Source organism: Scomber japonicus, chromosome 24 (assembly GCF_027409825.1).
Source record: "Scomber japonicus isolate fScoJap1 chromosome 24, fScoJap1.pri, whole genome shotgun sequence".
In the NCBI taxonomy this organism is placed as follows: Eukaryota; Metazoa; Chordata; class Actinopteri; order Scombriformes; family Scombridae; genus Scomber; species Scomber japonicus.
In genome coordinates this window covers 15027411-15051778 of record NC_070601.1, presented here as the reverse complement: position 1 = coordinate 15051778, position 24368 = coordinate 15027411, and the positions used below count along the sequence as shown (strand labels likewise).

The following is a 24368-nucleotide window of genomic DNA, read 5'->3' as shown; positions in this document are numbered from 1 at the left end:
AGACAGCAATGTTAACCTCTTATAGTTTGAGGACTTTTAGGGATGTGTTTTTGAACAGAACATTTCACCTAACAAACTGGCTGCCAATCTGCACTGAGCCTGTGTGTATTCTTCTAACTACCTACCTGTACTGTCTGTGTGGGGATGACGGCCTAATGCTTGTGGCGCGGTCATTGGGAAAGGCCAGAAACTCTTCTCCCTCTATGTTTTGACTCCTCTCCCTGTGATGTAAGTGGAGTTGTGTCTTGTCTGCGCTGAGGACAGCAGCATGCGCCTTCCCAAGGCAGCGAGCCAGCTCACTGGACCTTACATGAGGCCATAATCCAGTTGGATTGGTCACTGCTGGAGTTATGCCTATGAAGCAGCCAATCAAACCAGGTATGATGAGACAGGTATGTACTGTACATCAGGTATGTACTGTACATCAAAATCATTTAATCATACTCAACCAGCATGTTTTCCATGTAAATAATTGTGTGTAAGAGACACAAGGATTTTTGCATTTTACCATATCTACAGTTTTTAATATGAAACAGAACAGCATTAATTTACATTTCTCTAACTTGCTGATTAGCCACTCTCCTCATGCATTACTGCTAAATAACAATATGGAAAAACATGTAATGGCACATTACAACTGTTTTTCATTTAAAACAAGTGTTACTTGTTAAATATTCACCAGGATTTAGTTTAGGGATGGGGTGTTTAGTCTCACTGCAGCACACAGCAGATAGGTGTAGAGTGATGGTGTGGAAGCTGCGCAGTTCAAGTCCAGTAGTGTCCTCAGTGGTGTTTTCATCCCTCTGGCAAACATAACCTAAGACATCTAGTACCTGACGCACCTGGAAGTTCCCCTGCTGCCGTGCAGTGAAAGACAAAACTACATCCTGGAAAAGCAATGGAGAGAGAAAAATATTTCCACATTTGCTGTTTTTTCTTGGATTTAAAAATTAATAACTGGATCAGTTACAATTCTTACCTGGCACTGGCCAGGTTCGATGGTGCCAGAAGAGGGCTCTGTGGTGAAATTTGCTAACTTGCGGAATTGGAAGTTGACAGGAAGTTGAGGGCAGAGGTTCTGCAGCACACACAGCAGATCCACACGTTGGCCAGTCACACAGGAGAGAAAATTGAATCTTTGAGAGGGACTGGGCACCAGAGACACAGGCAGACCAGAGCCTGTCACTGCCAGCTCCACACTGCTGTTACCTAAGAAGAGACAAACAAAAGAGACAGTTTTAAACCCAATATCTGTGTGGTTCAAACAATTCAATTCTCAATTAATTGTGTAATCTATTTATAATCAGTTTAGTGATTTAAATTACATAACCCAAATCACTGGTTCAAAAACAGTCCTCTGAGCCCCTTTGTATCATGCAATGCAACTGTAGTGTATGTGTGTGTGTAAGTACCATTATGGTGAGTGAAGCCATGTTTGCTTCCCACTGACTCAAAGAGCAGGAAAAGACAATAGTCTTGCCGGCTGGCTGTGCAATCACGCTTCTTCTCTTTGCTAGGATTGAAAAATACAGGGTGTTGTTTTGTGGTGGTGATGATGATAAAAAGGGAGCATTCCCCTATCACTTTATCAAGCTCCTCGTTAGTATAGTGGTAAGTATCCCCGCCTGTCACGCGGGAGACCGGGGTTCGATTCCCCGACGGGGAGTAATACCTTTTCTTTTTTTCCTCTTCCCCCATTACTTTCACATATCACACATATTTGGACACGCTGATAAACAATCTACCTCTTGCAGATGGGGCTGAAGCGTACTGTCACAGTGATTTTTCCATATGGTCCCAGTCGACCTTGTTTAGGGACACACAACAAAACCTGAGAGACATTCCGGGTGGCTAAGCTGCACCACTCCATACTCTCCAGCAGGGCGGCGTCTGTGCTCTTCTGAAGGTCTATTCCCTAGACAGCAATCACAGTCATAGCTCTATTTATGTTATCGGTTCTGTACAATTGGTATCCTACATGTCCTCCACCAGCTGTGCAGCAGTTTAGCAGCACCTTCCTTTCCTGAGGACACCACTTACCGCCTCAGTCCCTGCAGCAGTATCCTGAAGCCTGCAGACCCAGTCGCACGCCTGGGGTGCATTGTTTTTCAGGACAACGGTCTTTACATGGGACGTCCCAAGGTAGACAGGTCCAAACCACAGACATGACAGTGGAGTCCCCTGTAAAACAGCACAGCAGAAATAAGCACAAGCATCTTTATGTGAACTCTCTTAAGAGGAGGAAGGTAATAAAGGTCAACATTATTTTCAATGATCAATAGAGTATCACAGTAAGTCCTAAATTAATTCTACATGGACCACTGAATTACCTGCAGGTCAAAGACCTCAAGGCGCTGGTCCACCACCTCAGCGCTGATACTGAGTACTACAGCAGCACAATTCTGGAGTGTCACTCTGGGAGAGACGCAAGGTAAAATTAAGGTAGAGATGAAGTGTACAAATTAGTACTTAAAATAACTCCTTAAATGTTTTTTTAACCAAGTTGTACATTTTGTAGTGTTAGCAGTTATGTCTGCTCTCCTACCATTAACATTATATTTACAATATTTTTCCCATGAGCTAATTTTATGAGCTTCTATGAAAATATTACAACATATCTTTTTTTTTATAAAGATTTTTTCAGCATAGACTCCTTTAATCAACAGACAGCAAACATGGGAAAAAGAGGGGGGTGTGATATGCAGCAAAGGACCTCCGGCCAGGATTCGAACCAGAGTCAGCTGCGTATATGGCATGCACTCTAACCAGCTTACAACATATCTTTAATAGAAAATAGGGGCTATAGTATTTAGTATCCTAACCCAGCCATGCAGCAATATCTAATTTTTTCCTTTGGTCAGATGAAATAAACCAAATCATAGGTGTGAAGGTGTCCTTACTGAACTGTCTCATTGATCTGCCTGGGTCTGTCTGTTCGCAGTTCAACTTTCAGCCACTGGGTGGTGCCAGCTGCTATGACTCCACTGCAGGGTGAGAGTGTGACTGAGGGGTCTCCGCTGTACTGCACCTGGAACACACCTGCAATGCATACACACAATTCTCATATATACATGTGTTATCTCACAGACTGAATTTACAAAATAGTATCTAATGAGACCATGAATATACTGTGTATCCTGTATCATTGACATAAGTTACAATGTTTCCCATGCCTGCATCCACCATCTGTGTTAATTTGAACAAACAATGAAATCCAATGAGTGATTATTTATTTGATTAAGTAAAAGAAGTGAATGGCATTGTGAATGGCAATGCTTAAAAATGAGTCATTACTACATGTTATTTACCGTATTGCCAGGCCAAGAAGAAAATGCTTGATTTACCTGGTGCTAATCCCAGATTGATTATAGGATGATATCTGCTGATCACCTGACTGCTGGCAGCAACACAGCCAAAGTCTAGTTCTGAGTCCATTAGTAGGAAACCAGTTTTGGGAAACCTAGAGGAGCACGCACAGCGAGCCAGAGAAATAACCTGTCAAAACACTTGCTGAGATAGTTGTGTGCCAATTAATCATTATCGTGCTGTAAATCAGATGTATGGATTGTTTACACCAGCAGTGGAATGTTAATGGTCTCCGCAGCATCTATATGAATCAGAAGGCAGTCGCTGAGCTCCTCTCTCTTCTCTGGAGTGAATGTCAGCACGCCACTTATAGACAGACCAGGAGCCACGACCTCAGCTGGGTTGGTAAGTATGAACTTAAACATCTGCAGAAGAAGGGAAGAAGATAGAAGAAAGAAGGAGAAAATGAGGGCATTCATCAAATACATAGTATAAGGACTGCTTTGGTAGCACTTTTAGTTTCAAATGGCAGGCATTTAGAGACACATATTGTAAGAGATATATGAATCTTACTACCCAACTGCTTATAGATTCAGATAAGACATAGAGAGTTAATGGAGGGACAACTTTAGAGAAGAAGAAGAATGCGCGGAACCAAAAGGGTAGCCAGGGGGGCCCGGGTCCCCTCAGGAATTTGATTGGACACCCCACGTGCCAGTGACAGGTCACTGTATGTGTATTTGTTGTTGGGAAGAAACAGTATTAAGAGAAGACAAGCGTGGACGGCAGAATTAACGTCTTTCAAGATCAAGAGGACATTCTTTCAGGAGATACATCTCAAGTAAGTTTTAATGTATATTATGATGAGTCATAATTATCACAGAAAACAAGCACTTTGCACTAGAATAGTTTTGAATGAGGGAACAATGTCATTGTGAGTTTTCAGTAAATGTACAGACAATAAGTCAACTCAGGTCAAGGACTGCAAGTGCGAACTCCCTCACTCTCCACCTTCTCCCCTTCACTCTGATACACGAACTAACAAGACGTGTTGTCAGTGTTGTCAACACGCAGAGCAAAAGATCGCTATAGCTGAAATATTTCCGGGCATCCGCGATTGGATGTACATGGCTCAACTGTACAGCTACAGTGATGGCCATGGTATCAAAATAAACCTTAAGACCTAACACACACATTGGTCACATCTCTGATAAACTAAAAAGAGTGAGAGATGTTGAGAAAATCCTCCAAAAAGCATTAAGCTTTTGGGGATGGAAAAACTGGCATGATCTTATTCAGATATTTCTTACTCTCCCTCTTTCTCTCTTACCATCAGGCAGTGCTTCCCTCTTTTTCCTTTATAGGGAGGCTCATAGATGATTTTAAAGCAACCTACCTCAATGAGGAAAAAAAGGTTTTCTGCCTAACACATCAAGATGTGCTATCAGAATGACTTTTCTTGTATAGAGACAGATGAAAAATTAAGAGAAAGGGAGATATTTCAGAAGTATAGATTACACATAAATGAAGCCCAGACAGACCCCACTCCTGATACCAGCAGCTGGCCAGTGTGGTCAGACACAAGGAGCTTCTCTATCACCACCAGGTCAGAGCACACAGGGGCAGTAAATTGCATGACATTGTAACAATGGATATTTTGACAGATTAAGCATTATTTTTGATCTTGTACTTAAGTAACACAATAATAATTTGTATTAGTTGGGACACCCTCATAAATTCTTGCCCACCCCCTGGCCACCCCTTGAAAAAATTTCTAGTTCCACCCCTGAGAAGAAGGGACACATTGACAAACAGAGCCCGCAGATCATTCATACCTACCAGCATATCCATGTTAAATAAGACAACTAAGACTGAATAGCACATTGCACTTTAGTACTGAATAACTGCACTTTAGTATTGTACTGTATTTAAGTTGGGTTTTTTGTCCTATTGTCAACCTGTCTTTTTGTCCTGGGAGGGTGGGTGTATGGTTTGTCTATTGTGTTCTTGTTTATTGTAATGTCTTTGCACTTGTGTCAGATGCACTGAAAACGGCACAGAACAATTTTCTGAAAGGACAAATAAAATAATCTATCTATCTAATTAAGAACTTCTTGAAACGTGAAAGACTATAAATATATATAAAAGAGAAAATGAAAAAAAGACTGTCCTGGAAAAATGATGTTTATATATATTTACACATTATATTTGCACAAATTCTCTTTCTTTATATTGTTACCACAAGAAATACCTAATTCCATTGAAATGTAAGATGAGAGTCTAGCTGAGAAGATAGATAGATAGTATCAAATAATAGATAAGTAAATAACGGTTTATAATAATGGCCGTGTTAGCATTAAATCACCAACGTCCATATTGAGTAATAAACGTCCGGTTAGGTAACGAAAAAGGGAAATTAGCTAGCTTAATTGATAATGATTAACCTCGCTAAGACGCACTTTTGCTAAATTCCAACTTCACCGCCTTGCGTAATTTTAACACCGTAAAGTTATTAAAAAACTCCTTTTAGCTTACGTTACCTTCAACTTGGGCTTTACAATTCTCATTTTCTTCGACGTTTTTCCCACATTAGTTGCAGTCACTGTTGTCTTGTAAACCTTCCCGACTTTCACGTCGTTAAACGCGACGTAAGGTGGGTCCACTCGAACAAAACTTTCAGCCATGATATGACTTCAGTTACTTTTTACTTATTTACATGTGCCAACTACCACAAATATATATTTCAAAGTAATTTATCGCGTAACTTGCTCACCCGCATACCGATACACAACACTACTGTTGCTACCCAAATGTTGCTGCAGACCAAATAAAGGTTGACAGTTCAGGTGGTTTCTAAGCGACGACTCGCTCCGTGGTTGCGCTCGTTTTATACCCGTGGGCAGTTCAGGTGGACGGAGCTGCTGTTGCATCTGTACAGCTAACCATTGTTTCCTGTATATTTCAGTTAAATATAATGTTTTCAAAGTACGAGTGTCAAGATAGAGCATTACTTTTCAGTGGGATAGAATGTTTCGTTCGAATGGGACATGTCTCAGTTTACAACAATTTTCTACATCTTCTGGCCTAGTGCTCATGGATTGTTTTATGTAGCCAATAAAATGTGTTAATTATACAAATATAAGAAATGACTGTGCAAATAATATGGATTACCTTTCATCTCCTGACCGAACTGCACATTATGTACTAATTATCAATAGAGTCGATGTTATTTATTTCCCAAGAAAAAAAAAAAAAAAGATTCTTTCTTCAGTACATTGTATGTTACAAAAATATAACTGGTGATACTAATATCAATACACATAAAAATGACATTTCTTAAAAAAAAAGAAAGAGAAAAACCAAGGATCTCTGTGGATATGATCTTAACATCACTCTGTATTCTGAAATGTCCGAGTATTATGTTTTAGAACAAAATAATAATATCTTTATTAGTAATTTACTAGCATTTTATATAATACCTCCCGAGCTCTCCCATATTTCGTCATCATAAACATTAGAGGAAGATGTGATTTTCTCTGTGGCTGTCAGAACAAGGCTGTGGCAGTCCCTGGAACTTGTTTGTTGAGCCTTTTGGGAGAAATCGTCTGCAACCTGCCCAGCAGTTGCTTCTGCGCTTTGAACCGAGTCGGCAGGAGGATCCTTTGATGGTTCTGAGCAAACATGGCCATTCTCTAAACGCTGGTCCTGACAGTTTTGTGGCAAGCACTGGTCGACTTCAACACCTGTGGCCACACAAGCTTTACTCGGTACTAAATCTTCCTTATCACCTTCGTGAGATGCAGCGGCACCCTCTGCTGCACCTCTCTCTCCACCACGCAAAGACTCTGATGGCTTTTTCTGCCTCCCTTCATGTTCTACAGTTGTGATAGATGGCATAGCCTTGGTCCCCTCCTGACTCTGAGGTTTGCTCTCCAGCCCAAAGAAGTTGTTTCGGACAACATAGCGTACACACTGCAGGAGGACATTCCTCTCATGGCGGATATCTGGGGCCAGTAACTAAACAGAGAAAGATAAAACAGAGAAGCTGAAACTGCTGAAAAATAAACAGGTTTGTTAAAATCTATACTTTGATACAGTGGAAATAAACTCAAGGCAAGCTCAGTACTGTACCGAAGCCTAAGAGACTCCGAAGCTACTTCTACTCTGTACATTAAGGAGAAGTGGGAGAGGGAAGTGAACATCAACATTACTCTGGAAGAATGGCATGATATGTGTGAAATGCAACACACAACTACAAACTCAAAAACATGGAGGGAGTTTGGGTGGAAAAACTTGACCCGTTACTTCATTACACCTAAACTGAAGAGTAAACAAACTGGTTCTCAACATTCATGTTGGCGGCTTTGTGGAGAAGCAAATCATACACACATCTTCTGGAAGTGTCATGAACTCAACTAATTTTGGGAAAATCCTCATAACATAATTAAAGACATTCTGCGATATGTAATACCTAGGGAATGTAGAGTTATGCATCTTGGAAGTTTGAATGACTATGTTCTGGAAAAAGATAGATATTTAACCAAAATATTATTGATCACATGCAAAAAGGCAATAACAAGAAACTGGTGCAAGACTAAACCACCCAGTATAACTCAGTGGCTAGAAATCATGAGAGGTTTGCACCATGGAGAGAATGACCTACCAGTTTAGAATGAGGGAAAGTATCTTTGTGACTAAGTGGAAGAAATGGATGCTGTATGACACAGTGAAAGACGTTTAAACACTAACTGATTCAGAAGTACTATGTATCTTTATAATGGATTCCTGTAACCATGTCTGTTATGTTTTTGTTTTGTGTTCAACATATCTGTCCCATCTTTTTGTTCAAATCTGGGACTGCAATGGAATATATAATTCAAATATGTATATCTCTGTTTAAATGTACAAAATCTCAATAAAAATGTGAGTATAAAAAAAAAGATCTATACTTTGAATAGTGAAACTTTAAAAACGTTCAATTTCTGAAATTTGAATCCTGTAAAATATAATACATAGTTTGTATAATCTCAGCTGGGTTCTTACCATCTCAAGTAGAGTTGCACGACGTGTCTGCGGTGTATCTTGGAATCCTCCTCTACCGCCCCTTCTTCCCCTGCCTCCTCTTCCACCTCTTCCTCCTCTGTTGTTTGGAGTGTGATGGGCAGAGCCATTGTGAGTTTTTGCATCATGTGGTGAGGTTTCCGTGCCCTTAAAGGGTCCTCCGTCCTGGGATTTTGGCTTTATTGTGTTTAGTAAAGCCTGGTTTTCTTGCAGCAGGTCTTTAGCTCTCTTAATCGGGGCAGCTGAAACACAAGAAAAGTTATATTAGAACCCCTGTACAGAAAAAGTCACGGTAATTTATAAATTGGGAATTACAGTACAGCCTTTCTTGGGTGAAATGAATTACTTAATTATCTAGGGTACAAGTATAGTGAAAAAAAAAAAGCCAACAAAAACTGAAGCATGAAATGGATCGTGATAGTAAGTCTACAGATGTCCTGATGGACTGGACTACTGAATAAAACCAAGCACAACCAATAAGACTATATATGTGTATCTGTATATGTGTGTAGGCCCATCTCTGAACACATGGACTAAGCATTATTACAGGTATAATGTGGATTATGTGCCTACTTCAGGCAAATGTTCTGTCTTCTACATTGCACTTCCGGCACAGATTGTGTCATGTTTAAGGATGGAGGCAAACTCACCCTCTGGTTCTTCATCACTGTCACTCTCAGTCATGGAGCCATAGTTGGCCACCAGTGAGCCCAGAGCTGAACTCATCTTTTTAGGGGGCACAACCACGTTATCAGTTTTGGACGCAGCTGCTGCTTCCTCTCTGTCAGAATCTGGAAGCATGTGAGGGAAAGTGTCATCATTTCCATTAACTGTTAACAGTGGCTTAATTTGTTGGGCAGCCCAAAATAATGCCTCAATCAATGACTGTGACAATAAAAGTACAGTGACATATTTTGAATTCTGTGCATTGTCCCACTCAGATCACAGATTGCTGGCTCACCATGATCACTGCTGGCCAGCGCTCCCAGTGGATCGATATCCCTACAGGGCTGGGTGAGGTGTGGAGGTCTCTCTGCAGCGCCACCATCCGATGGGTACGGGCCTCGTGGATGTTGCCCTCTGTGACCCCACCCACGGCCTCGACCCCTTCCTCGCCCTCTGCCTCTCATTCGCCTGTGCATAAAAAAAATGCACGTTGACATAATTAATTCAGAAAAGAATGGTTCATAGTTGAACATTGCAACAATAGCATGAAGTTACATTATTTTACCCAAACTGAGCAGTCTCTAGAACGGCTCCCGTCTCCTCCCGCACCTCCATCACCTTTTTCTTCTTCTCCATATTCTGAAGAGTTGGATAGTTTCTGGAAAGACAAATGAAAGCTCAGGTTGAACAACAGAAGAGATTCATAGAGCAGAACTGACAGTTTTTATCGTCTACTTGTGAATACTGACTTGCGCCTCTCCTCTCTCCACTTTGCAATCTCGTCTGGTGTGTCCAGCTTGATTCTTTTTGCTCCTGGCCTGTGGTTCTGCAGTCAAGAGGGAAAATAGTGATATAGGCAAAAGAAAAATACTGACATGTTTGAAATGTTATGCAGCGACTTATTTGACTTACATTTTTCCAGTGGATGCTGACTATTTTTTCATGAGCCGTGAAGTTGCAGTCTGGCACAGAACACTAAGAAAGATAATTGATTGAGGTAGTCAGCAAAATGTGAATAATCATTACCATAAAAAACATCAAATTAAGCAAATATGCTATGTCATTCATATCAAATTACCTTGACATGTTGAGAAATATGTTCATCATACTTCTCCTGGTTTTTGAAGCCCCGGTCACACGTGTCACAAAAATGGGAATATTCTGGTTCTTTCTTATTTTTCTGCTGTGGGTTAAAAACAGATCAGTTCCTCATACAGCTGTTCTCATTCAGGTGTATGATAAAGTGCTGCCAGGGAATCATCCTAATTTGATTGCTGATGTTATGACAAATTATTACCTTTTTTCCATGGTTCCCAGGGGGTCCATAATTCTGCCTCCCACCTCGATGTCCACCTTGATGCCATTCATGACCAAAGTTTTGACCTGAGGACACAACTCAAGTTAGAGGCATGACAGCATGACACATTAAAACACACACACACACACACACACACACACACACACACACACACACCTATACCTGAAACTGAATTAAAGTAGATGCTTTAATTCCTCATGAATGATGATACAGTCACATAAGTCTATCTATCATCCTATCACCCCTCTTCCCCTGTGTTTTTTCTTTATTGTGTTTTACCCTTGAATTTAATTCAAGTCAGGACTGAGTGACTACTATAGTCTTACATGTATTTTTACTGTTGTCAAGTAAAAATATTTATTCAGTAAATCATGCAACAGTAATATTGAAAGAGATAACATCAAAACTATACATTGATATTACAGACACTAAGTAAGACTGGCTGTGATTTTGTTGATTGATAAGTTATATCAATTATTACAAGTAACATCAGTACAAAAATCTACTTTTTTTATGTGTGTAGATGAAGACAGTAGATTAGTTTGATCACCATTACTCAATAGACCATAACGTGACAGACTGCTCACCGTATGGACGTTTAGGTGCATAGTTTCCACGGCCTGACTGGAAACCATACCCTGACGATGCCCCGTGGTTCCAGCTCGCCTGACCGTTGTAATCCCAGCTGGGCTCGGAGGGCGACTCAGCCCAGCTCCACATGCCGGGGTGGAAGCTGCTGGAGCTGGGCTGCTGCTGCTGCTGCTGCTGCTGGAAGGGCTGGAGGAAGTCTGGAGGAGGACAGCTGAAGTCCGGTGGAGGATAGTGTCCCGCTTCACTCATACTGGACAACTGTCGTCTTTCTTTGCGTCGACAGTGAAATAATTTGAAGTGTGGCTGGCTCACCACGCAGCTCTCACATGTGCATGTTTTGCTGTAGTTTATACACGATGATGCCGTCACTTCCGCCACACCAGGAACTACTTCTTCTTCATTTTTACTGGCGGACTGTAAACCAACGTTAAAGCTGCATGTCGCCACCGAGTATTTCAGTGTGTAACGTCAAGACCTTAAAACAACAAAACTGGAAGGAGCAAAGGCAAAATATTAACGACAGCTATCATAATATACATATCATAGTTTTGTTCATAACATGTTAAACTGCAGCCAATTGTTTTCTGGATTATTTATTATTTCCCATTTGTAGAAAAATGTTATTTAAAAGTAGCTACTAAGTATGAAGACGACTGCATAGTCAAAAAATGTGTCACTACACTTTCTCCTACACCAGCTCTGTTTTTGCTGTTGTTTTTTTGAAAAATAAAATACAATGTAATTATAACTTTTAAAACATTTAAGTAATATTTTATCATTTTAGACAGCTTACTTAAAAGGGACCGAATTTCAGCTCAGACATCAGTTTCACAGCACAGATGCTGGCATTATTATGGGGGCTTTGGTGGGTAGAGGACAATAACTCATCCATATGCAGTGATTCAGCAGTAGCTTTAACTACAATAGGAGAAACCAAATTCAAGCCCAGACCATTCAGATAAACTGACAGAGGTTTATCAAATAAAATTCACAAGGCAGGGTGTGTGGGTTTTCTATTATGGTACCACACACATTGGTGTGAAGGAAAAGTGTAGTCTCAGGAATCCCCATATGATATGTTTTTTTAGTTATTCCATATCTGTTTACATTGTAGATTGACAGATTAACAGTGAAGAGTATGAAACCTGTGCCCAGAATAGTCATCATTTTACATTTTTTCATTGGGCTGAGGAAGCAGATTACTTGGCAAAGAACTAACACTAAAACACATAAAAGCCATACAATATGAACGGTCACAATACACTTCATTTATAATCATGTCAGTAAAACAAATGTGGCCGAATGCATGGGGAAAAGAAAAGAGGAGGTTTTTACTTTCCAATTCATATATCACTTTCAAAAGGAGTACCAATGACAAACAGTAGGGGCAGCAGTGCGCCATTGTACCGTGTAGTCTGTTTTTTCCGAAGCAGAAGAAGAAGAGCGTGGCGGCTTCCTGCTGATCGCATGTGTCTCAGCCGCAGCGTGGTGACTGGAGTGAAAACGTGAAGCTCTCCACGTAGAGAGTAGCTAAACTCAAAAAAGACTCGAGCCTACCGCCAAAATGCTCGTGTTATTTGAGACCGCCGCTGGATATGCAATATTCAAAGTATGTATTCAACTTTTTTACCCTGTCAGTTAAAATTGAACCATTATTAGGAGAAAGCTAGTTGAGATAGCTTAAGTTAGCACACAGCAAGCGGTAGTTACTGCAAGCGCATGGTGCTTCTGTTATAAGTTACCGGTTATGATAAAAATACTAATGTAATATTTGAACTTGTTTAAGAGTATTGAGTATTCAAGCTTTTCCGTACGAAGCTCATTGTTAATATATAAGCTTCCATTTAGTGAGAAGGTAGTGTGAAGGCCCTGTTACCACGTGTGCACGCTGAGGGTCCCTTCTAGATAAGGAATGTGTTCCCAGGCATGCTTTACTGGTGATTTAGTAAATTATGTTGCTGTTATAATGTGATCGACTTGAATGCAATATTTTAGATTGGATCTGCGACCTTTTACACCCTTGCCTTTGTAGTTTTATGCATCAGAGCTTTTTTTCACAGTGTGGTAACTGACTTCAATATATTTCAGGTCCTCGATGAGTCGAAGCTGCAGCAGGTTGACAGCCTGTATAAAGAGTTTGAAACAACAGAAAAGGCGAATAAAATGTAAGTGTCGACAGCTGACAGTTGTCTGATTTGACACATTGTGGCTCATTTCTGTTCGATTAAATGTGTCTTTTTTTCTTGCCACAGTGTGAAGCTGAAGCACTTTGAGAAGTTTCAGGATACAACAGAAGCCTTAGCAGGTAATATGTCCATTCACCTTGCTGCACCGTCCAAAGCTTGAGATGTGTGGTCTGTGATGTGTTTCTGTGTCTGATTAAAACATGAGGCATTCTACAGTATTCGTCACTACCACTGAGACCATACAGTTTGATGTTGGCACAAGTTTAGCCACCACTTTTTCAACTTAACAGAGATAAAATTGGACATTTTTGAGCAGAATTAGCCCAGATGTTCTCAATTATTCTTCTTGATTGATATAAGTTGGACTGGTTTCATGCACAAGCTCATGCAGGTGTTCCAGTGTGTTTGATGTAGTGTTCCTAATGTCTGTCCCTCAGCTGCCACTGCACTTGTTGAGGGGAAAATCGGCAAGAGTTTGAAGAAAGCGCTGAAGAAGGTCGTGGCCAAGGAGGCTCACGAGCAGCTGGCAATCAGCGATGCAAAACTTGGTGGGATTATTAAAGTAAGTGACCCACAGTTACACTTTTCCGTAACTAAGAATTATTTGCAAGAGTTTTATATTTACCCAGATCTGGTTTTCAGGAAAAGATGGATGTGAGCTGCGTCCACAGCCCTGCCGTCGCTGAACTGATGAGATGCATTAGGAGCCAGATGGAGGGCCTCATCACTGGACTTCCTCCCAAGGAGTTGAGCGCCATGTCTCTGGGTTTGGCTCACAGGTAGGTGGCACACAGATACAAGGTCGATCAAACACGACTGCTGCCCATGATTACACTTGCTGTCTGAAACGTCCCTGTGGATTTTCCTCAGCATTCGTCACTACCGCTGAGGCAGCAGTCTGTAACATGAAGCAGGAGAATTGAGAATAGGTTTTCTGTGTGACGCAACTCACTAATATGTTGTCTTTTCCTTGTGTTCTCCAGTTTGTCCCGTTATAAGCTGAAGTTCAGTCCAGACAAAGTGGATACCATGATTGTGCAGGCCATCAGTAAGTGGTATTTACTTGTTTTTATGATGAAAAAACCTTTTGTTCTGAATAGAGCAAAAACTAATGATTATTTTTTACGTTCCAATAATTTAAAGATTACTTTCTTGATTAATTGCTCATAAAAAACTTCACTATCATGGAAGACAAAGAAAATCAGTGATCCTATTTGAGAATCTGAAACTAGTGATTTTATTTCATCACAATGAATTGACCAATGACTTCAGCTTTAGTGAAGAATAATGTCTGTAATGTCTGCTGTTGTGTATGTGGACATGTTGTCAAGTGTTTGTTTTTTGTTTCTTCAGGTCTTCTGGATGACCTGGACAAAGAGCTTAACAACTACATCATGCGCTGCAGAGAATGGTACGGCTGGCACTTTCCTGAGCTGGGAAAAATCATCACAGACAACCTGGCCTACTGCAAATCTGTCCGCTTCATAGGTAAATATACTCTGCACTGGTAGATAACTGTCCTATAAAGGTACAGAAGTGTCACTGCCAGTTTTGTAGTGTCGCTAAATGTCACGTCCACACCATCTGTCTCCAGGCGATCGCACAAACGTGGCCGGCAGTGATCTGTCAGAGCTCCTCCCAGAGGAAATCGAGGCCGAGGTGAAACTGGCTGCTGAGATCTCCATGGGAACAGAAGTGTCAGAGCAGGACATCGGCAACATAAGGCACTTGTGTGATCAGGTACGTCCCTCTTCCATCATTACCAGTATTGTATTTGACTAAAGTGGCTGTAGTGATGATGATGACATTTGTCTTTATCCAGAAATATACATGTGGGTTCTAAGTCACTACCTCATCTGAACAGTCACCTCCTCTGAGCACTTTTAGCTGTTTTCTGATGACTGGCTGGCAGTTGTAATATAAATGTGATCCCTCTCTTTTGAACAGGTGATTGAGATTTCAGAGTACCGTACTCAGCTGTACGACTACCTGAAGAACAGAATGATGGCAATCGCTCCTAACCTGACAGTAATGGTGGGTGAGCTGGTCGGCGCCCGTCTCATCTCACATGCTGGTGAGTTGTGGAGGAAGGGCTGAATGTAAAACAGCCAAAAGCGGTGATGATCATGACATAATGTCATTTTCCTGAAAAAGAATGATGCTTTTAAGTCACTACCTCATCTGAGCTTACATTAAGAGTCCTAATGGGCATGTACCAGTGAGAACATCATGGTTCTAATTATCTTTCCTGTGTTTTTAAGGTTCCCTCTTGAATCTGGCAAAGCATCCAGCCTCCACAGTGCAGATCCTCGGAGCAGAAAAGGCTCTGTTCAGAGCCCTGAAGACCCGCAAAGACACACCCAAGTATGGTCTCATTTACCACGCTTCACTCGTGGGCCAGACCACTGCCAAGAATAAGGGCAAGGTAAGTCCAGAGGGACCAGCAGCTCAGACAAGTTATAACAGGTAAACAAAGTCTAGGTGTCAAAAAATAAACAGGTTATGTTTTTGTGTGATATCTGTCCAGATCTCCAGAATGCTGGCAGCTAAGGCAGCTCTGGCTATTCGTTACGATGCGCTGGGAGAGGACACAAACGCAGAAATGGGAGTAGAGAACCGTGCCAAGCTGGAGGCCAGACTGCGTCAGCTGGAGGAGAAAGGAGTGAGTACAACTGGGTTTTGTTGACATTAAAAAACAAAAACATAGAAAATTACAAGCACATAAACAGGTCAGTGTTTATGTATCTAATGTCTGCTCTGGCTTCTTTTTTAGATCCGAAAAATCAGTGGAACAGGCAAAGCAATGGCAAAGGCAGACAAATACCAACACAAGAGGTGAATAGTCAAACTGTTGTTTTCCAAGGATGAGTTTTCCAAATGTACAAATCACAGGAGTTAAATACCTGCTTTTTTTCCCACCTCAGTGAAGTCAGACTATACGATCCGTCTGGAGATTCTACGATTCCCTCCACCTCAAAGAAGAGAAAGTTTGAAGAGGTGAAGGACGAGGATGATGATGAGGAGGTGGCAACACCACCAGTTAAATCCAAAAAGGCCAAAAAGGAAGCAGTAGCAGAAGGTGGGTTGAACTGGAGTGAAACTAATCATGCTGTTCAGTTTTCAGTGTAATTGTGATGCTTAAGAGATTTTATTGGCATGTTCTTCAGAAGAAGAACCAGAGACGTCAGCAGCAGCAGAAGAGACTCCCAAGAAAAAGAAGAAGAAGAAGAAGGACAAGAAAGAGGCTGAAGCTGAAGCTATGGAAACAAAGGAGGAAGAGGAGGAGGTAACAGTAACAGAGGTAAGACTTGTTTTGGAAAGTCTAAAGTTTTCCTGTGTTTTTTTAAATCATCCTGCTGTTGAATGTTTTTCTAACTGCTCAATTTTTGTCTCTGTGTACAGTCATCAGAAAAGAAGAAAAAGAAGAAAAAAAAGAAGGTAAAGGAGGAGGAGGAAGATGACGAGTGAAAAGGATGTGGACTGTATATATTTTTATTTTGTCTTTTTTAATTTCATGTCGTTACATTATATCTAACAAAGACATTACTGTACTGACAATTTATGTTTTAAGATCAAAATGAGTGGATCTCCTCTTTATAACTGAAAGTGAGCTGTGGTGCAAAGTCACACATTTATATCCGGACAGAAAATAACTGAAAAATGTATTTTCTTTGTTTGTGATCTGCCACCCTGGTTTGACCATTTTTTATTTTGATGTTCATTTGTGAACATATCTGTATCAGGCTCAGCTCAGAGAGATGAGTTGATGAAGAAAGACTTTCCAATTCTCATGTGACAACAACCTTCTTATTGTCAGACTGTGAATTCTGCCCTGGTCAAATAAACATTTTTTCCTGTGATGGTATGAATTATATCAGGTGATTCAATGCAAGACTACCGGCATCACATTTTGTCACGACATGTAGTTTTTGTTACCCTGTATGTAAAAATTAAATTGATAGCTACATTTTTTCTGATCTTTGGTTTTTTTGTGATCATGCTTTCTATTTTTCAGTGTTGAAGGTTAGATTGAATATAACAGCAAATCATCAGCCTGTGCATGCGTCTGTAATACAGGACATAGATTATTCTGACTTAATCATACATACTAGTATGAATATTTGTATACAGTCAGACATTATTTTCCAGTCTAGGTTATATAGATAAATGTAACTTTCTCCAGTGTCTTGTTCAAGGTGTTAAGAGGCACTGGGAGATCAGAAGTTAATGGGGAGAATTCTACATTGGTACTAAACTTTTTAGAAGATGTAGATGGCTTCCAACCTTATAATTATTATATAAGGGGCAATGGGTGTGAGACAGCAGGATTTGGAAATGTTTCCAAAATGAGTAAAATAACATCTATGAATTAATTTATGAATTAATCGTTTGATATTTAAAGGTGAAGGTCACATTTTCTACATACTACAATGAATTTAGTCATGCCAGATTTTAAATCAACACAGCTGACACAAAGGATGCTTCAGTACAGTGAAAGAAAACTATGTTTGGAAAGAAGAAATAAAATCTTCCTCCACATGAAAAGTTGACCTATTAGAACTGTCACTGTTTGATTTGCTGACTTTATGCTTTCTACTTGTGCCACACTAATTAACATGACACATATTTCAATGAATGAAAATTCTCTGGGCTCCTGTACTATCGTATTTACCCTTTTAAGAGATAAGAGTGCATGTCTGAATTGGTCTCAAACAATAAACCCATTTCACAGTAGACATTTGGATTTGGAGAACAGGTTAAATCCATGAAATTAATGACAGTTGTATTCAATTTTAGTCAGGTCCAGAGCTCTGGTATTGTGCATGCTCTCACTGACATGTCTTACTGGGATGATTAATGGAATGGAGCTATCATTAATATTATTTACTCTTATATTATTAACTCTTGCTGCTTTGACAAACCAAAATGTCTGCTGTGAAAAGGATCTATAAGACAGTGTTTTAGTGTGTCCACAATACTTTGTGATTTCTCTACCATGTCTGTGTCACTGCCATTAGATGATCCCTGGTATTCTGTTCTCAGGGTTGTATAGAATTCAGCCAATTAACAGTTACTAAGAGTGAAGAAGCTCCATAGACTATTTTCAGCAACAGATTAATCCACATGGTGGTGCACTGTTCCAGTTAGTATTTCCAGCAGGACCGTGTGTGTGTGTGTGTGTGTGTGTGTGTGTGTGTGTGTGTGTGGCATTGAGTCAGAATAAACTATGTGTGTGTGTTCATGGTAATGAGGGAACATGTCAGCCAGTACAACAATGTGACTCACTGATGTGTTTTTCATAGTTTTTGGACATCAGTGGAGCTCTATGACGTGAATAAGACATGTCAGGCTTTAAAACACATATACACACACAATGCTTAATTAGTTGTCAGTTCAGTGTTTTATTTTTTATAGCATTTGTTGAAAGAAAAATAAATAAATTAGTAAAAATATAAAATGGTGAATTTGTAATTGTGAGGTTTGGTATGTGAGGTCTGGTATGAATTATATTGGATATAAAAATGATTTTATATGATGATTCAATGTGAGACCGACGGCATCACATTTTTGTCACCACATGGAGTTGCTTCTGTTACATTAAAATGAATCAAAATAGTATAATTTTGTTTTCTGGAATTTCACAGTTTAAGTGAAATTATATATTTGGAAAGAAGAAATAAAAAACTATTGATCACATAAATGAAAAGTTGGACTCCTAAGCAGCAAAATGCCTTTTGTTCCATTTAATACATTTAAGGATTTTGTGTATGGCTTTAATTATCTCTCTCTCTCTCTCCACTACCACAGCTACTACTACTACTACTACTACTGCTACTACTACTACTGCTACTACTACTACTACTACTATTACTGCTACTATTACTACTACTACTACTACTACTGCTACTACTACTACTACTACTACTACTGCTACTACTACTGCTACTACTACTACTGCTACTACTACTACTACTACTACTACTACTACTATTACTGCTACTATTACTACTATGGAAAGCCCTTTGAGCATTTATTCCATATCCTTGATATCAAACGTAAGTTTCCTCTACTAGTTCGGTCTTTGGCAGCACTAGTTGGACATTTTGTCAAACTAGTTGGCCATTTTGCCGTACTAGTCGAACAAAAACTCGTACTAGTTATGCTTTTTCAGCAACTAGTGACACTTTTGGCCAACTAGTTCGGACAAAAGCCGTACTAGTTGAGCCGAGCGCCACACTAGTAGCGCCAAAGTCCCAACTAGTACGCTTTTTTGCGCACTAGTCGACTACTGGACCCAACTAGTAAAGCTCAAAGTCTTACTAGTTAACTAGTGCGCTGCAAAACCGCCGACATGTTAACTAGTTGAGTGCAAATTCGCCTTACTAGTTGACTAGTAAAGCTCAAAATGTTTACTAGTAGTACTAGTAAGAGCCAAAATGTCCTCTAGTACTACTAGTAAGAGCCAAAATGTCGACTAGTTACACTAGTGGACTGTTTTTGACCTTACTAGTACTACTAGTAAGGTCAAAATGTTTACTAGTAGTACTAGTAAGAGCCAAAATGCTTACTAGTTACACTGGTAGGGCATTTTGGACTTTACTAGTACTACTAGTAAGAGCCAAAATGTTTACTAGTAGTACTAGTAAGAGCCAAAATGCTTACTAGTTACACTGGTAGGGCGTTTTGGACCTTACTAGTAGGCCTACTACTAGTAAAAGCCAAAATGTCCACTAGTTGCACTAGTAGGGAGTTTTTGACCTCACTAGTACTACTAGTAAGGCTAAAAATGTTTACTAGTTGAACTAGTAAGAGCCAAAATGCCCACTAGTAACACTAGTTACGCTAAATGCTAATCGGGAGGCAGGACAGGGGCATGAATTGGCTCTCCAGCAAGAAGTCCACCCAGCCAAAATGTAACCCTATAAAGCCTGATCAGTTTTCACTGTTGTTAACCACCAGCTCTTTGCTTGCTATCCATGCAGGATAAAGCAAGAATGAATTACTTTTTCTATTAACGACAATGAATATAAAGGTATTCAATTGTTTTTCTGTTGTTCACTGCTTGATTCATTTTCCTTTTGGCCTTTTTAAACAACACAACACGGTCACATGAACATTTTATCATTCATATCATATCATCATATTATTTAGCAGTGGTGATGGTTAAAACCAAGTAACCACAGAGAAATAGTATACTATATTTTTTCTGGTGAGTGGCAATAACTCATCCAGCATATTATGCAATAATAATTAAAATCAAATGTGTCTACAACTTCTTGTTTTTTAGCTACTTTATAAACAATGAATGAGCCTATATCAGAAAAATAAACTCTGCTAGGCTCGCTTTTATCAACAACAAGCATATTACACTCATATGTTGACTCTATGTCACTCATTTCAATTGATGTGATTACAGTGAAGGGGTTGAAATCATTTATCCAGGAGCAGCTGCAGTGTGCACCGACAACCACCAGGTGGCACATCGAGCGGTTCAGATGCATCGTTTGTCTCTTGTTTTTTTTAAGTGTTTTTCCTACAATTGGAAGTTGTAAATACTGAGAGTTATTTTTATAATTGGGAGTACACTAAGGAGTTTAAGGGGGCGGTAAACACACGTGTGTAATCAGTTTTTAAATATTGTTAAATAGGTGAACATTCATTTTAGCCATATTTACCGGTCCCCCAGTTGTTGACTATAATCACATGATAGCTGAGGTCCAGAGCTCTCTATAACAGTTGGTCCCATGTCTGAAGCCCCTTTCGTTCCTGAATTATAAGCCTTCAAACATGCACCGAGGTCAAGGTTCAAAGGTCAATATTTCAAAGCAAGAGCCATGTAGAACCTTCATACCAACATATGTTACTCTCCAGGTCGAGACCTTTCCAACGATGTGTTTGGTTTAACTCTACGACAAAGTTCTAATTTTCTCATTTCACAGACACAAGCCATCCCAGGCCTAGTTTCAGAGACAACTTTGAAGGACCAAGATATAAAATTAAGCTTTTTCTTTTTTGTTTGTTTTTTCTTTTTTAGGGGAAATAGTGACCAAAATGAGTCCCTTTCAGAGATTACAATACTGCTGACAATCAAGTCAGGCTTTGAAAATCAAAACAGATTAAATCCTGTGCGACTGCGTATTTCCCAAAGCTGTACAGAAGTAAGCAACGTAATATATCACACATTTTTGGGATAAAATATATATTATGTCTAAATGAAAAGAACAAAATACTTTATTGATGTAGCATATGTAGACCTATTTATTTATTTTATTAGATCCTGTGCTTGCACTGTGTTGGGTGTTACTGTTTAATAGAATTAAAGCCATTCTATCATCTTGGCTTTTATTTTTATGTTTTTACACTTCACTTCCACTTCCTGTCTGTCCCTAACATGGATGTAAGTTTTTAAAATGTTGTCACTAGTACTACTAGTACTACTAGTGAAATGCAACTACTAGTACTAGTAGTACTAGCTGCATTTCACTAGTAGTACTAGTAGTACTAGTGGAAGTTTTAAGAAAATGCTACTAGTACTACTAGTACTACTAGTGAAATGCTACTAGTAGTACTAGTAGTACTAGTAAAATGCTACTAGTACTACTAGCAGTACTAGTGAAATGTAGTAGTTATTGTTGTAGTAGTAGTAGCAGTAGTTATAGTATTAGCAGTAGTAGTTGTAGTAGTAGTAGTAGTAGCAGTAGTAGTATTAGTAGTAGTAGTAGTCGTAGTAGTAGAAGTAGTAGTAGTAGAAGTAGTAGCAGTAGTAGCAGTAGTACTAGTACTAGAAGTAGTAGGCTAGTAGTAGTAGTAGCAGTAGTAGTAGTAGCAGTAGTACTGGTACTAGTAGTAGTAGGTTAGTAGTAGTAGCAGTAGTACTAGTAGTAGTAGGTTAGTAGTAGTAGCAGTAGTACTAGTAGTAGTAGTAGTATTAGTCGTAGTATATATTGGTAGTGGCGGGTTGTGGTTTCTTTGGGCTTGTTTCTAAATGGTAGTTGCTTATTTGGGCTTGTTTCCTTTCCTGAAAAAACAATATCCGGTTCATTTGTAGTCCTTCATCTTGAACATCATAGCCTTTTCAATGTTCTGCCCTTTTAAAACTATATACAGATGTTAGATATATATGGAAAGTGTAGTGCAGAAACATCCCAGAAAAAATCACAATAACTCTCCGAAAATCACCATGAGACGTGCTGCAGGGCTCGTACAGATGTGAGTGGCTGATCCGGGACCAGTCAGCCAAGTCCACCTACAGAACCGAGACCCGCTATTCAGTCACATGCTGCTCTCCCCCTCACTCATTACAGTGTGTGTATAACGTGTAGCATATATGTGAGCGTAGTACAGTGTGTGTTGAAAGTCTGCGGTGTGTGTTTGTGTGTGTGTACCCTGACACTGCCCCCCTCTGTTCTCCCACTGGCTGGCTGATCAGGAGCAACTCTAACAATCAGCTCTATTTTACCTCTCTCTCCCTACTCATTCACTTTGTGTGACCCCCCCATTCTCTCTCCACCCCTCCTCCCTCTGTTCACCCCACCACCACCTCTCATCAGAATGGATGGCATAGACCAGCTTGAAACAATCCGCCGGCCCTGTCCTGGCTGTAAGATCAAACAGTGGTCCTTTGAGCTGGGTCCTGACACTGATATCCATTCATTGATATGCATCAGAAATAAGTGTCGCTGTTATTCCCCTAATGACTCCATTAGAATCACTGACGCCCTCTCTGTCTCGAACCAACCGGGGACGCTCTCTTGCCCTTTTGCAATCATCGCTGCTCATTCTGCAGGGTCATGTTACATGCAGTGATGCTAATTTCTCAAATTTCTCTTAAAACAACAGTCAGGTGATAGGTCATATGATCACTGAAACAGGCTTTTCTTGGTGTACTGACCATTACAAGATCCCTCTTAAATGTGCTTCTAATAAAAGTAATGGTGGGGGGAAAAATACAGCCCTCGTTTTGAGCAAAGTAGGTTTATGTGAATCATAAAAGTTTATCAAGTAAAGGAGATTTCTTCCACATTTACAGTCTTTTTAACATCTAATTCCCTCTTTGTGTTTTCCTGTTGAGCTGTAGTGGCAGTATAGTAACATATAAAACTAAAAAGACTGTAACATTGAAAGATATCTACTTGATTTGACTCATTTGGACGGATGAAGCTTCATAATAGCTTCAGATCTCCCATCGCTTTTATTGTGAGTGCATTATGAAGGGACTGAACTTCTCCTTTAATGTTTGCAACTCACCACCAGCAGCCCTTGAGTCAGAATACTTTTCATAATACACTGCTGCTCCACATTTCAACATGTGTAGCTCAAGCAGAATATGCAGAATATGCAGAATCCTGTGTGTTGCAGCTCATTCAAAGGTTTTCACTTCTGAAGCATCCGCAGAGTAAACTGAGGAAGTTGGTTTTGCTCCCACACTTCAGGAAACAGTGGGAAAAGCCTGTTGGTCACAGTCATTAGCGGCACACAGAGCAGCACTGTCCTGCAGGCCGACTGCTGCCAAGTGATGTTTTGCCTCTGAAAAGCTACTTTGACTCTCTTACCTGTGTCGTGTTACAGTCTCACAAACACACACTACAATGCCATACCCTGTTCTTTCAACCTTCTGATTTGGAAGCTGCACAGGCCTTCTGTAAATGTAATAAACATGGACAACACATTTTAAATCCAATATTAAAGGTAATGTGGTAATTGGTGCAGGATCCAGTGTTTTTTGGCGTTTGAGCCTTTGTTACTTTGACCAGGTGAGGTGAGTCCTGAGAGTGCAATACTACTCCGTTCACTCTACCTGATAGTTTTCATGTTTATTGTTTCAACAACAGTAAATCAAAGTTCATTTAGTATATTTTTGGACACTGATCAACAGAAAAACAGCCTTTACTAGGGCTGGGTATTGTCAATGATTTCCTGAATCGATTCAATTCCGATTCACATGGTCCCGATTCGATCCGGTTCTCGATTCGATTCGATTTTATGTTACCAGAGTTTCTGTTTTGTAAGTCAGACAATTTTTTTTAACACGCAGTCATGTGTGGACACCAAATTCTTGAAGAGTAAAGTTAAATCATGAGTCTGATCCAACACTGGGATCTATGTGTATTTACCCTTAAGACCAGTGGCATTTTAAATCATGTCACTATGAATTATGTTGTCATCATGTAACCAATGATTTTCAAAAAATGTACATAAAGATTATGGATAAGCGTGTCAGTTCAAATACAAGACAAAGT

General features: G+C 39.9%; 3 protein-coding genes and 4 non-coding genes across 7 annotated transcripts in view; 5 read left to right on the top strand and 2 right to left on the bottom strand.

Moving 5' to 3' along the window:
• Positions 1–5990, bottom strand: part of LOC128354215 (cilia and flagella-associated protein 47-like) — a 65287-nt gene extending 59297 nt beyond the window's left edge. The window contains 11 exon segments of the mRNA XM_053314480.1: positions 126–354; positions 680–887; positions 980–1209; positions 1413–1506; positions 1727–1915; positions 2041–2181; positions 2331–2415; positions 2901–3039; positions 3345–3460; positions 3574–3731; positions 5847–5990. Of these exon segments, the coding sequence (XP_053170455.1) occupies positions 126–354; positions 680–887; positions 980–1209; positions 1413–1506; positions 1727–1915; positions 2041–2181; positions 2331–2415; positions 2901–3039; positions 3345–3460; positions 3574–3731; positions 5847–5990 (1733 nt within the window).
• On the top strand, positions 1595–1666 carry trnad-guc (transfer RNA aspartic acid (anticodon GUC)). Its single transcript has one exon. It is a non-coding gene; the product is annotated as a tRNA-Asp (tRNA).
• A 541-nt stretch (positions 5991–6531) lies between the features above and the next one.
• On the bottom strand, positions 6532–11193 carry nufip1 (nuclear FMR1 interacting protein 1). Its single transcript, XM_053314479.1, has 10 exons — positions 10939–11193; positions 10331–10416; positions 10112–10216; positions 9946–10008; positions 9783–9859; positions 9599–9691; positions 9329–9501; positions 9018–9158; positions 8350–8609; positions 6532–7323 (listed from the first exon to the last, which is right to left on the bottom strand). Exons 1-10 carry the CDS (start codon positions 11189–11191, stop codon positions 6775–6777), a joined length of 1800 nt encoding a protein of 599 aa, XP_053170454.1. The 5' UTR covers positions 11192–11193; the 3' UTR covers positions 6532–6774.
• A 1236-nt stretch (positions 11194–12429) lies between these two features.
• On the top strand, positions 12430–17095 carry nop58 (NOP58 ribonucleoprotein homolog (yeast)). Its single transcript, XM_053314384.1, has 15 exons — positions 12430–12551; positions 13031–13107; positions 13195–13247; positions 13566–13690; positions 13771–13907; positions 14112–14176; positions 14482–14616; positions 14723–14868; positions 15076–15202; positions 15390–15553; positions 15656–15790; positions 15902–15963; positions 16053–16207; positions 16296–16429; positions 16531–17095. The coding sequence occupies exons 1-15, from the start codon at positions 12507–12509 to the stop codon at positions 16594–16596; spliced, it is 1626 nt and encodes a 541-aa protein (XP_053170359.1). The 5' UTR covers positions 12430–12506; the 3' UTR covers positions 16597–17095.
• Positions 13288–13375, top strand: LOC128354630 (small nucleolar RNA SNORD70). The gene has a single exon (XR_008321098.1). It is a non-coding gene; the product is annotated as a small nucleolar RNA SNORD70 (small nucleolar RNA).
• LOC128354632 (small nucleolar RNA SNORD11B) lies at positions 14913–14995 on the top strand. The gene has a single exon (XR_008321100.1). It is a non-coding gene; the product is annotated as a small nucleolar RNA SNORD11B (small nucleolar RNA).
• On the top strand, positions 15238–15320 carry LOC128354634 (small nucleolar RNA SNORD11B). Its single transcript, XR_008321101.1, has one exon. It is a non-coding gene; the product is annotated as a small nucleolar RNA SNORD11B (small nucleolar RNA).
• Positions 17096–24368: the final 7273 nt, after the last annotated feature.